The sequence below is a fragment of the Diabrotica virgifera genome, chromosome 3 (assembly GCF_917563875.1).
Source record: "Diabrotica virgifera virgifera chromosome 3, PGI_DIABVI_V3a".
Taxonomy (NCBI): Eukaryota; Metazoa; Arthropoda; class Insecta; order Coleoptera; family Chrysomelidae; genus Diabrotica; species Diabrotica virgifera.
Genome location: NC_065445.1, coordinates 34,811,634 through 34,824,627, shown reverse-complemented (window position 1 = coordinate 34,824,627; position 12,994 = coordinate 34,811,634). Strand labels below are relative to the sequence as shown.

Below are 12,994 nucleotides of genomic sequence, written 5' to 3'. Positions count from 1 at the left end.
TAATAATTATTGTTACATGTATTTGCACTGGGCAATTTTCTTTGTGACACGGTGACAGGAAAATACAGCGTGTTTTATATGTTCGTTCATAGGTATTCTTTCATTTTTCCGACTGTACTAAATCACTACTCAAAATAATTACATTTCAGCAACCAACACACTACACCTACACTCGACTGAGGAACTACTTCCCAACGAAAACGATTAGTACAAATAACCGGTTGGTTGAAAAAAGAAGGGATCAAACGTGGCGGCTTTTAAAGTGTTCTACAATATATGTTACCGCAACTATACCACACCTTTTTATTTATTATATAAATATATATTATTTCTATATATTTTATTATAAAATATTTATTATCTGCAGTAGTTCACCATATGTAAATATCCTATTAATTTGTCTTAAGCTTATTATTTAAGCAAGGATACAATTTTTTATTATTTTATATTTAGAAATGAATTTACACATTTTTTAAGCATTTTTGGTTTATACAGCAGTAACAGTTTTAATAATTCATAACATATATAATTGTTTTTAATTGAGATTCGGCATTAGCTGTGATTTCTTAACGTTTTTAATAAACTAACCCATCAGAGAAGGATATTGCAGGTGAATAATATTTATTTTTTAACTTTCTTCCTTCGTAACTTTACTTTGGAGTTAGCATTATTGCTTCTTTTGTATATAATTAACCTGTTTAAGTTATATCTCTTCTTCTTAAGATGCCATATTGATTTACTGTCCATTCCCTTATATTCTTTTGCCATGTATTCTTTACCCTTATATTCTTTTTCCCATTTCCATTGCTTTCATGATATTTGTTTTTGCCTAATTCTTTTACATTTTAAATTAGGTAGTAAATTTCTAGTCAATCTTATTTCTAAGTCACTTGTTCTTCATTGAACATGTTTGTAGATAACTAATGTTGATTGTTATCTTTTTAGTAGTTATCTATTAATCTCTAAATCTTCTTATACACGTTCAATAATTACTTTGGCATACACAATTCTTATATTGCTATTTATTGTTATTGTTTTAAAGTTTAAAGAATGTTGTTAAAATTGTTGATGCCCCTTATAACTTTTTCTTTGTTGTTTCACAAACAATTCATAACGAAATATTGATACTTAAACAACTGTTTTTTCTGTTTGTATTAAAAATATGTGTAAATTCTACAAAAATTGTAATTAACATTGTTTATAATTCTTTGTTTGTTAATAACGTTTGTTTTTGATATGAAGTGATTTTTGATTATTGTTTCTAAAGTGTCATACATACCCAATAAAAATATTCATTTTTTGGAAACTAACACTTTCATTATTTTCAGATACATTCCCAAATTCATAACCTTCACCTGAATCCACCCTCTCCCAATAACCTGATAAAATCCAAATTATGGGAACAGTAAATTTATTGTATTTTTTTTATTGCATTGAATAAATTTGTATACAGTGGTTGTTTGTTACTTTTCGGTTTAGATAATCTCCACATTTTGTTTTTACATAAATAGTTTGATATTGGTTAGCAAAAATATGTAACAGCGCTGTAATATAAAGCCTTTTTCCTTTATCAAATATATAGAGCGCGCTGCTGAATCTTGTAGAAGGACTGGTGTAACTGATGCAATTTGGCATTAAGATGCAAATATGCAAGGTTTGATGCAATTAGTATTAACTTGTAAATGTACGTATCCATACGTTGGTGCTCCGTGTAACAGCTCCACATAGTGGATACGTTGGTGTCCGCCGCTCGGCGCTCACCCTCTTCGATTCAACCGGTTTGCGGTTTATATGTAGGGGTGCGCATGCCGTATTCATTTGAGCAGCTACACGGAGCACCAACGTATGGATACGTACCTTAATGTTTCAGGCTTTTACTAGAGGGCGCTGTCTCCAAACCCATAAATTTCCCTATATTAAAAAAAGAAATTGAAGGATTTATGTTTTTATCATGACTTGTGAAGAGCTTACGATAACTTAGGAGAAAGTGTAATGATATTTTTCTTCGTTTTAAAGATATTAAAAAAATCCCATTTGGCAATAATTTCCCACTCTACCCTACTGAATAACAATAAGTCGATTGTGGGGTAAGTGGGAAATTATTACTAAGGTTACATTTTTTTCTAATATCCAAAACGAATCAAAATATTAGTTCACAGTTTTCACTGACATTTGAACCTATTTTAGCCGTTTAGAATGACAGAAAGACCCATCCATTAAAATTTTTGAAGAAAATAATACATATACAAAAATTCATCCTTAAACCCCCCTAAACTTTTGTGTATGTTCCTATTAAATTATTATTATACTACTATTAGTTAAACACAGTGTTTTTAAAACTTTTTTGCCTCTTAGTACTTTCTCGAAAAGCCAGTTTAAAAAAAATAATACATATACAAAAATTCACCCTTAAACCCCCCTGAACTTTTGTGTATGTTCCTATTAAATTATTATTATAGTACTATTAGTTAAACACAGTGTTTTTAAAACTTTTTTGCCTCTTTCTCGAAAAGCCAGTTTTTATCGAGATATTTTGAATATTGTCAAATCCACAAAATTTATTTATAATTTACATTTTTGGGTATATTTTGAACCATATTGAAGAAGAAGCCACATCTCGATAAAGGTGCCTTATTGAAAAAATACTAAGAGGCAAAAAAGTTTTAAAAACACTGTGTTTAACCAATGGTACCGCAATAATAGTTTAATTGGAACGTACACAAACATTTGGGGAGTTTAAAGGAGCGAAACCCCCATAAAAATTTTATGTAAACATATTAAAAAAGAAGCCGCATCTCGATAAAAACTGGCTTATCGAAAAAATACTGAGAGGCAAAAAAGTTTTAAAATAATGTGTTTAGCTAATGATACCACAATAATAATTTAATTGGAACGTACACAAAACCCCATAAAAGTTTTATCGGGTGTATAAAAAAATCAATTTTCATTTTGTAACTTCAAAGCGCTGTAACTTTTTTTGTGTGCACTATTGTATACAGGGTAGCGATAAAGTCTGGAAACACGGTAATTTCTCGGAAACCGCTAGAACAATTTTTATAGATTTTGGTGGGTAAGGGTCTTCTAATGAGACCGATTTATAGTGATAATTACATTGTTGTCAGATCTTCCGTTTTTTGGAAATCTAATGAACTTTCTTATTTTAAATAGAACACTCTGTATATTTTTTCCGTTTTGAAGTCCTTAAGAAATACTGATTATTTTTCATGTTATATTCCCTATACCTAAATGCTATAATTTCGGAGTTATTGCTACATTTATTAAAAAACAAATTTAATTATAAAAATCTATTTTTTCGGCCCGGGTAGACATTACTTTAGCATCTTTGGATTATTGTAAACAAAAAAGGTATTTTGTTATTTTCCTCTTAAGTTAATCGTTTTCGAGTTATAAACAATTTAAAACTGAAAAAATTCGAAAAATAACGATTTTCTAGGTTAAAAAACACAAGTAAAAAATATTATTTTTGAAACTATGAACTGCCTAAATTCAAGTTCGAAGCTTATTGTATCAGCTAGCGATAAGTGATTTGGCCTTATTTCATTTTAAAACATCGTTTTCCCCATGCCCGATCGTCCGTTCTCTCATATGCGCTTCATTAACAATTAAAAAAACAATGTTTTGGAATAAAACGTGCCAAAAATTTTTATAGGGAGCTGATAGAAAAAGGTTTGAGCTTGAATTTAGGTACTTCGTAGTTTAAATTTTTTTTTTCTTTTGAACCTTAAAAATCGTCATTTTTCGATTTTTTTCAGTTTTAAATTGTTTATAACTTGGAAACGATTAACTTTAGAGGAAAATGAAAAAAGACCTTTCTTGTTCCCAGTGATCCAAAGAACCTAAAATAATATCTGCTCGGGCCGAAAAAAATTGATTTTTATAATTTATTAAAAAAAAAATTTATATGTAAATGTAGCAATAACTCCGAAATTATGAAATTTAGGTATAGGGAATATAACATGAAAAATAATTAGTATTTCTTAGGGACTTCAACACGTAAAAAATATACAGGGTGTTCCATTTAAAATAAGAAAGTTCATTAGATTTCCAGAAAAACGGAAGACTTGACAACAATGTAATTACCACTGTAATATCGGCCTCATTAGAAGACCGTTACCCACCAAAATCTATAAAAATCGTTCAAGCGGTTTCCGAGAAATTACCTTGTTTCTATACTTTATCCCTACCCTGTATAGGTAAGTGAGGTTCAATCAACCTATTTTTGACCCCAGAATCTGTGGTATAATTTATGACCAATCTTTTCGGGACACCCTGTATATCTAGAATCTAGAAGAAATAAATGCCCAGTTGATTGTGACATTATACCATAAATTTTAGCGATGTATACCTAATTGACAGACTAAGTTAATTCCATTTTGTACCAGTTAGGTAGATGATGCCTACGTATTTATATCTTCGCCGTATGTGGCCTGCGTTTCTCTCTAGTCCATCACTCTCCTAAATGAAGATTCACATTGCTGTTAGAATTCACAATGCTGACATTGCTGTTAGAAAAAGACGCCTTTGGACCTTAGACAAAATGAAACACAATAATACGCTGTCTGCGTAGCACTCAAACTTTTAATGAAACTAGTGTCAATTTTCTAATCGTGAATAAATAAATAATAGACTCAAGAGATATTCAAGTATTTATAATCAAAAAATGAATATTTTAAAATCCACTTCATAGTAATTAAGAACGTACTTTTTATACTTCTGTAATTAGGAGAAAACTATATAGAAATGAAACTTAAAATTTTGTAAATACCATTTCTTCTAATACAATTAACATTGCCATTGCAAGCATTTGTGTTTGATAGCCTCGATCACTACTCTATCATTACCAGGAGATTTGCTTTATTTGTTATTTTTCCTCACTTTTTGAAAGTGTCGTTTTGACTTCTTATGGTATCATTTCTGGCATTTCTTCGGATTCCTGGTTTGTGGTTTTGGACAGGGACCGATATTGTCTTTCGTTGGCCTTTTCATACATTTTTCGATAAAGGGATTCGTCAACCTCGAGTATTTCGGTTCTATTCGTAGTGATGTTTCCACCTTTGTTTTTTATTCTTTACATATTCGTGTTACAATGTTGTTCACATCTCGTCTCAAAAAACATTAAATTTTTCTTATTATTTTTGTTGCCCTTGTATTATTTTCTCTCATGTCCTTTCGGATTGATCGGTGGATATCTTTGATTAATTTTTTCGTTATTATGTAGGTAGTTGGAGTCACATTTTTCGGTCAGCTGTCTTATTTTTTATGATTCACGACTGTCGGGCGACAGCACTCGTCTTCCGTTTTTTTTAGTACCTTTGCTATGACATTATTTGCTTGTTCAAAATCTTCTATGTCAGCTGTCTTCTTTTTCTTCTTCTTACTCTCTTTCTTGGCTTGCATACTTGTGCATCTGCCAGTACATTTGATCATATTGCAGCTCGTCTTGCTCTAAGCAATGCTGCAACACTGAAATGAAAACCTAAAAATGTTGCCTTGATTTACCAAGTAACCAGGGGAATATTGGGGGACGTAAGTGCGGGTCGAAGTATTTTAAATTCATAAATTCATTTTGTTAATATTTAAATGAATAATCACTGCCTCTAGTTATTCATGAGTAAGATGTTGCAATATATTTTGAACATTGGAATTCTTTGGTACTCCTAATTTTGTAAGTTCGGTTCTCAGATTAAACTGCTTGGATACTCTTATTGGACACTGTAGAAGAATATGATCTAGATCCTCAATTTTTCCGCATTCACAGTAAGGATGTTCTTTTACTTTTAATCTACATATATAGGTGTGAGGTGTAAGCTTGTGCAACAATGTCCTGTTCTCATTCTTATTATATTTGTCAAATGCCATCTATCTTTGTATGGGAATTTGTGAAACCAGGGTTTTTCTGGAAATGTTACTTGTATTTCTGAATGCCATTTTCCTTTAATTTGTACTTTTGACTTCCAATAATGATTGTGTTCATTTTTTATATTATCTTTTAGAATTTGCCAATGTTCTGTATAGTTTATTTTTATCTCCTGGTGAATCTTAAGACACCTGCCAATGTTTGCCAAATTATCCACATGTTCATTGCCCTCTATTCCTGAATGACCTGGAATCCAGCACAGTTTATAGTTTCTGCCGATACAATTGACCTCGATAATTATTTTTTTGTTTCTAGTGCAATATAATCACTTTTTGAATTAATACCTATTTTTTTATGATTCACGACTGTCCGGCGACAGCACTCGTCTTCCGTTTTTTTAGTGCCTTTGCTATAGTCCGTTCGCTAAACTCAGACACAACTGGCTAGTGATTTTAGTAAGTAATTTTGCCAATTTTGGTAAAATTGGCAAAAAATAATTACTAAATAGTTAATACTTACTAAATAGTAATTTTGCCAATTTTTGCAAAAGTGGCAAAAAACAAAAAAATTACCAACTAAAATCTCTAGCCAGTTGTGTCTGAGTTTAGCGAACCGACTATATGACATTATTTGCTTGTTCAATATCTTCTATTTCATTTTAAAAGTCTGTTTAGTGTATCTTCATATAGGTCCTTCCTATCGAAAATTTGTTCAGCACTTCGATGTCTTTCCATATTTCTTTTCTGTTCATTAATGATAAAAATCTATCTCATTTTTGACATTACCATCTGGTCTTATCCATGTCCATCTACGTTGAGGCTTTTGATTGAAAAAAGGGTTCATCATAGCTGTATAAATATTTTATGATTAATTTGACTAGAATTAGATGATATGTATCTGATTTATATGATAAACAGTACTTACCTAAAAATTTAAATGTATTATTTTCATTTGGTTCTCTACGAAGTATAAAAATTACGAAAAATCTAAGAAAAATACTAAAATATACGAAGTATAAAAACTATGCTCTGATTTTTTTCTTCAGTAATTTGATATTGATTGATAGATTATCTAGTATATATTTACTACTAAATTTGCATGCGGTTGCGGGATTTAAAATATTTGGCCAGGGTAGTAGTTTAGTAGAAAGAATGCTATTTTAATAATTGACAGTCGGATAACTACTTATATTTTATATCTTTTTATACGTATAGGATGGTTCATTAATATCGGGACAAACACCAAGCGTAGATTCTCTGTATGGTCAACATATTACGATTTTGATCAGCAGACGTCGTAGAGTGATAAAAATCAATTGCAATAATATAAAGTGGTTTTAATCGAAATTTGTATACAGTACCTATGGTACAAGTTAAAGGAATAAATAATTCATTTTTTCTTAAGCCGACGACTTTAAGGAAAAATCCTGAAACAGGTCGATATTTATTTTTAAATTATGATTTTTTGACATAATATGTATTACTAGTGAGATTTTTTGAATGAGAATAGGGGTCGTGTGCTAGCTCATTTAAAATAATATTCAATTCTCTATTCAGTAGTATAAACTTTTCCTTATTTATTCATTCAGGGTGTCGAAAAAAAGAATTTTGAATTAAATTAAATGCCACAAAAAGAAGAATTTACGTAATTTATTTAATTCAAAATACATTTTAGCGCTATCATAATTAAAAAAAATATATGTTTATTTGAGAAATAAACCTTGCTTTTCCCTTAAATTAAATATTCAAATTGCCAAAAGGCAGGTGGGTAGCAGCTTGAACAATTTAAGCGAAAAACAATGTTTATTTGTAAAATAAATTTTTTTTCTGTTTTATGTCAGCATAAAATGTATTTTGAATTACATAAATTTTTTTGTCAATTAATCAATTAATTTATTTCAAAAAAAATGTTTTTTGGACACCCTGTATAAATAATTATGTTAATGTTTATATTACTGAATTGAGAATTAACCTTTCAAATATAGAGAGAATACACCTTCCAAATAAGCTAGCACACGACCCCTATTCTCATTTAAAAAAATCATCGATTACGTTATCACTCCCAGATGGATGGTTTCACTAGCATGATTATAAACGTCAAAAAATTATATTTTAAAAATAAAAATCGACCTGTTTCATGATTTTTCATTAAAGTCGCCTGCTTACAAAATAACGAATTTATTCCTTTCATTTGCACCATACTGTATAAGGAGTACAAGAATACGTTTTTACTCTATATCGACTTAACGCACCATCCAATACTCATTTTGTTTAAATAACTTTTTGATTAAATTTTTGTTTTAGGGATTCTAAATTAGACCGCATCGATTCCAGAAAACCAATTCATCTCAGTAAAATATAATTCCCAATCTCCTTAACAATCATTTATCATTCGTTTTTATTAAAAAAATTTTGCATGCGTTTTTTTTTACTTTTTTATGTGCATGGTGTTATTTTTTATATGTTTAACGTTCAAGAGAGTTATAGAAGCAATAAAGTGAATTGTCAACATGTGTCGTATTTTTTGTGAATATTTCCTTTAGGACCGGATCACAAAGATAACACAACAAAGATCCCTCGATTGATACTTTCCGGGTATCAATCGGTATCAATAGAGCCTTACAACGTCGCTCCAGCATATCTCTGCATCATCAGAGACTCAGGCTGATACGAATTCACAAACAGACGGCCGAGAATGTCTCTTGCCATCTCCAACTTTAAATGGATAGCTACAAAAGTGCCATCTACTCTGACGGCCGTTTTCTGTACCTACTTTTAAGCTATCGAAATTTGCGGATTTTAGGAAGCGTTTTGTTATCACTAACATGCATTTAAAGCCAAATATATGACGCAAAAGCATAATTTATCAAACCTTCCGGGCTTGAATCGATATGAATTATGAAGATAAGGGATAAAATATCCACTAAACTCTTCACTCTCACACTTACAGATGTTTTTAAAGAATTAGAATGGGACAATCTATATATAAGATTCGAGGCCTATATCGAAAAGATAGAAAACGGCTGAACAGGAAGCAGAAGAATAGGTATACATAAATGTATAAATGTATAGTATCTATTATCGCTAAATGGCAAAAAATTCCGTACTTTTCGGATATGCGATGAATCTCTTGACTAAAGAATATGAAACATGGGACTGACAAAATGAATGATCGCAACGTCCAATAACGTTATGGTAGGTACTATAAGAAGAGGTTAATTTTAGCATGCTTACTATATGCCCAGCTTCTCTGTCGTACTCTTACAAAAAGCAACAAAAAAGTTACCCAATAGTAAGTATGTACATTATTTCATTATGTTTTTTAAGTGAAAAAGTATCTTAATTATTTAAATATACTTACTCAATTGACATATATTACCACAGGAAGAGTATTTCATATTTATATTGTTAGTAATAATCAGATAAGCTGCTAATATAAAAATATTGCAAGAGCCCATTAAAAATCAAATAAACGGTTATAATAATAATAATAATATTAAATATTAATAATCAAATAATATTCAGATTAGGTTGTCTTATGGTAGTAGATTAAGCGATGATTTTGCGCGTTACTCGACTCGAGCGCGTCAGAAAATCACATTGGGAAAAACCTTGTACCCTGTAAATGTACGCCTACCACATATGGACTCTTAATACAGGGGCGTGCGTTGTCGAACTCGAGCACGTCAGATTAAGACAAGGTAAGTTAAGTACATAAAGAAGAGTGTATATTCCAAAGGATGACGATTTGAGGGAGCGCATAAAGAAATTGGCGAGTCACAAAGTTTCGCAAAAAAGCGAATATTTTTCGCGAAATGAACATCAGATCGGAAAACTGAAAACTACTCGTTCAATATTTTTCAGAAATCTATCAAATGACACCAAACACGAATTCCCACATTTTCTCGAATTATGGATAGATGGCGCTATAATCGAAAAAAAACGATTTGTAAAAATTTATACCCGCTGACCCCCCCTTAGACAAGGAAAGAGAGAGGACGAGTAATCCTATGACCAAAAGTGAAGCCAAACCGTCACCAGAGATTTTGATCATCGACGTATCTTTGGGGTGTATTGTTATGCATTGAGTATTAAAAATGAAAAATGAAATGAATTTAAAATGAAGAATTTGTGTACGGTAAATGTTTTATTAAGTTGCTCATATTACGTACATATGTTTCAATACATACATATGTTTTTATTACGAATTTTAGATGAGGATTTACTTTATTTTTTATGAAATTTTAACCTTCAACGAACACCCACCACTGGTAACCCATTGTTATATTTGACGTGACCGCCATGTTTTTGGTGACAAACAAACCAAAAACTGGCTTCACTTTTGGAACATATGTGTATTAAATGAGTGTTACCCGTCCTCTCTCTTTCCTTGTCTAAGGACCCCCCAACTAAAATGGAATATTATTATCACATCCTGTTTGGTTAGTTTTAAGTCTCTCTTAATGGCTTTTTTGCAGTGAAACCACAATGGCTTAGTTTCAGTCATTGCGGTGAATGGTGATTTCCTATATTTTTAAAAGCAACGTACAGCTGGTTCCAAAAAAAACTGATACGACTCTTAAAGCGTATTTTCTAGAAAATTGAGCAGTGTATTTTGAAGGATAAATAATTATTATTTACATTCTGTCACTGTAACTGCCAAATCTTAAAATGCGTCACATAACTTATTCTGTTCAACGTCAAAAAATGGCTGTTTGTTTGTTTATTTTATTATTTGTCTGTCATAATAAATATAATATAATGTCAGATCAATCATACACTGCTCAAAATGATCAAATCTTACTAAGAGTCGTATCAGTTTTTTTAGGAACCAGCTGTACATAATATATATTATCCGGCATTAGTAGGGACCTAAGGAGTGATATTAGATATAATAAAGAAATATACGAACAATATAGCGAGCCAACACTAGCACAATCAGTGGCTTAACAAACTTCGTCGCCCCCCCCACCCCCCGCAGAATTGGAAATAGCAAACCTAACAAAAACTTATATGTGTTATAACCCAGTAAATGAACGTGAAATACGGCGATACCATATTTATATAATTTTCAGTGTCACCACCGAAGTGGTCAAGTCAATACTTACTTGATCCAGAACAACTCGTCTACCTTTCGGTGTGAGTTATTACGGAGTTAGGTTCTTCGTCGCTTTTTTCCACATTTCCTTCCATTTCCTTCTATCCAAGGCCACTGCTTTTGTTTCCTCCCATTTTATTCCTCTCTTGTCGGCCGCTTCCCTCACTTCTGTCCACGTCTTTCTTGGTCTTCCTTTCTTCTTTCTTCCCATATCTCTCGCTTCACATATCTGTCTTACTATTTTTCTCTCCTCTTCTCAGTACATGTCCGAGCCATCTAAGTTGTCCTTGTTCGATTGTTGTTGTAACTGGGTGTATTTTCAAATTTTCTCTAAAGGTTTGATTTCTAATTTTATCTTTCCTTGTTTTTCCCTCTATTGTTCTCAAAAATCCCATTTCTGTGCTTATTAGTCTATTCTTTTGCATTTTGTTAATGCCCAAGATTCACAGGCATAGGTTAGAGTGGGTTTCACATTCACAATCTTTTTTATTATTTCTGTTTTTATATTCTTATGTATAGGTATTTCTTTCTTTTTTAAAAAGTTACTCTTAATAATATTCTACAGCTTACCAGTCTTTGCAATTCTGTCATTTATCTCATCCTCTAGTGGCGCCCCTTAATTGCTGGCGCTTGTGGGTGCCGCACACATTGCACACGTGGACTTCGCGGCCCTGGCGCCAGGTGCTCTGTTCTGATGGTGTATTCGTCTTCAGCGACTCCAAAAATACACTTATATTGACGTGATGGATGCATTTTATGCATTTTAAAATGCAACTATGTATTTCCACCCATTTTTCTATAATATATGTACACCGGGGACACCCTGTATAACTACTAACCAGGACATTCAACACAAAATAAATCTATTTTTAAATACAGCACTTAGAGACGTGCAACTTTTTGCATTTTGTTCATGGTGATGTCAGGAAAAAAGTTTAATATTATTTAACTTATATTATTAAACTTTTTTCCTGATATCATCATGAACACAATGCAAAAAGTTGCACGTCTCTAAGTGCTGTATTTAAAAATATAATTATTATGTGTTAAATGCCTTGGTCTAATAATCAATAGGCTAATAGTTGCTAAACTTGCTATTTTAACTAAATAGTCATATCTTATGACTATTTTGTTTTTATTTACAAGTTAAATACATATTTGCTTTAGGAAGAACTTAAAAAGTTGTGACTGGCTGAATGGTAAAAGCCTGTGTCAAAAAAAAGTTAAATACATTTTTCATCACTATTTCTTCATTTCATTTAGTTTAGGAGCTTCATGTTGGTATTTTAATTTATCGTTATCTTTACTAACATCTTCAAATTTTTTCAGGGTAAAAGTTGGACGATAAGAATTAATAAGTTCGAGCTTAGTCTTCTATGATAGAAAATGTTGTATGTACTGTGTAATGAAGATGTGAAATATTATCGAGATTGAATGTATTACTATCTCATAGTTGAAAGTGAACTCCATACTGATCATTATTACGTACCTACCGAAGTATTTTAAATTTAATTGTACAGTTAATAAAATATAGGTTGTAATTTATATTGTCTTTTATTTCTTGTAAAGTCTTTTTAAATGAAATTGAATTCGACTAAATTTGACAAAAGACTTAGCCAATTTTCAAAACGAATATCATAAAATTTCAATTTTTAGTTTTGGCAACAAATAGGTATTTTTTGTTGCCAAAAGCAATTGGAAAATAGCCCGCGAATAATGATTTTTGATTGATTTCTAATGAAAATAAAATAAATCTCCAGGAGGCGAGGTCCCCCCCTGAGCACCACGTACTTGGCACAAGAATAATCGTCGATATTATATTCGTGTTCAGCGACCTCTAAAACCTCCGAGTAATGCCTTTCGACTGATTTGAATGAAAATATAAAACTTCAGGAGACGAGGTCCACTCTGAGCACCAGGTAGCTCAAGGACCATCGTCGTTATCAAATTCGTGTTCAGCGACCTCAAAAACCCCCCTGAGTGATGACTTTCGACTGATTTTGAATCAAAGTAACATAA

General features: G+C 31.5%; 1 protein-coding gene across 3 annotated transcripts in view; it reads left to right on the top strand.

Annotated features, from left to right (window-relative positions):
- LOC114344984 (glycerol-3-phosphate dehydrogenase [NAD(+)], cytoplasmic) overlaps positions 1 to 12,520 on the top strand; it is a 65,759-nt gene extending 53,239 nt beyond the window's left edge. Inside the window, exon 7 of one of the 3 annotated variants that reach the window (XM_028295817.2) lies at positions 12,305 to 12,520. In XM_028295817.2, the coding sequence (XP_028151618.2) occupies positions 12,305 to 12,323 (19 nt within the window). In that variant the 3' untranslated portion in view covers positions 12,324 to 12,520. Of the gene's footprint in view, positions 1 to 149; positions 1,456 to 8,181; positions 8,389 to 12,304 lie in introns of those variants that run through there. The other 2 variants (XM_028295802.2, XM_028295810.2) reach the window with 2 other exon arrangements.
- The last annotated feature ends 474 nt before the right edge of the window (positions 12,521 to 12,994 follow it).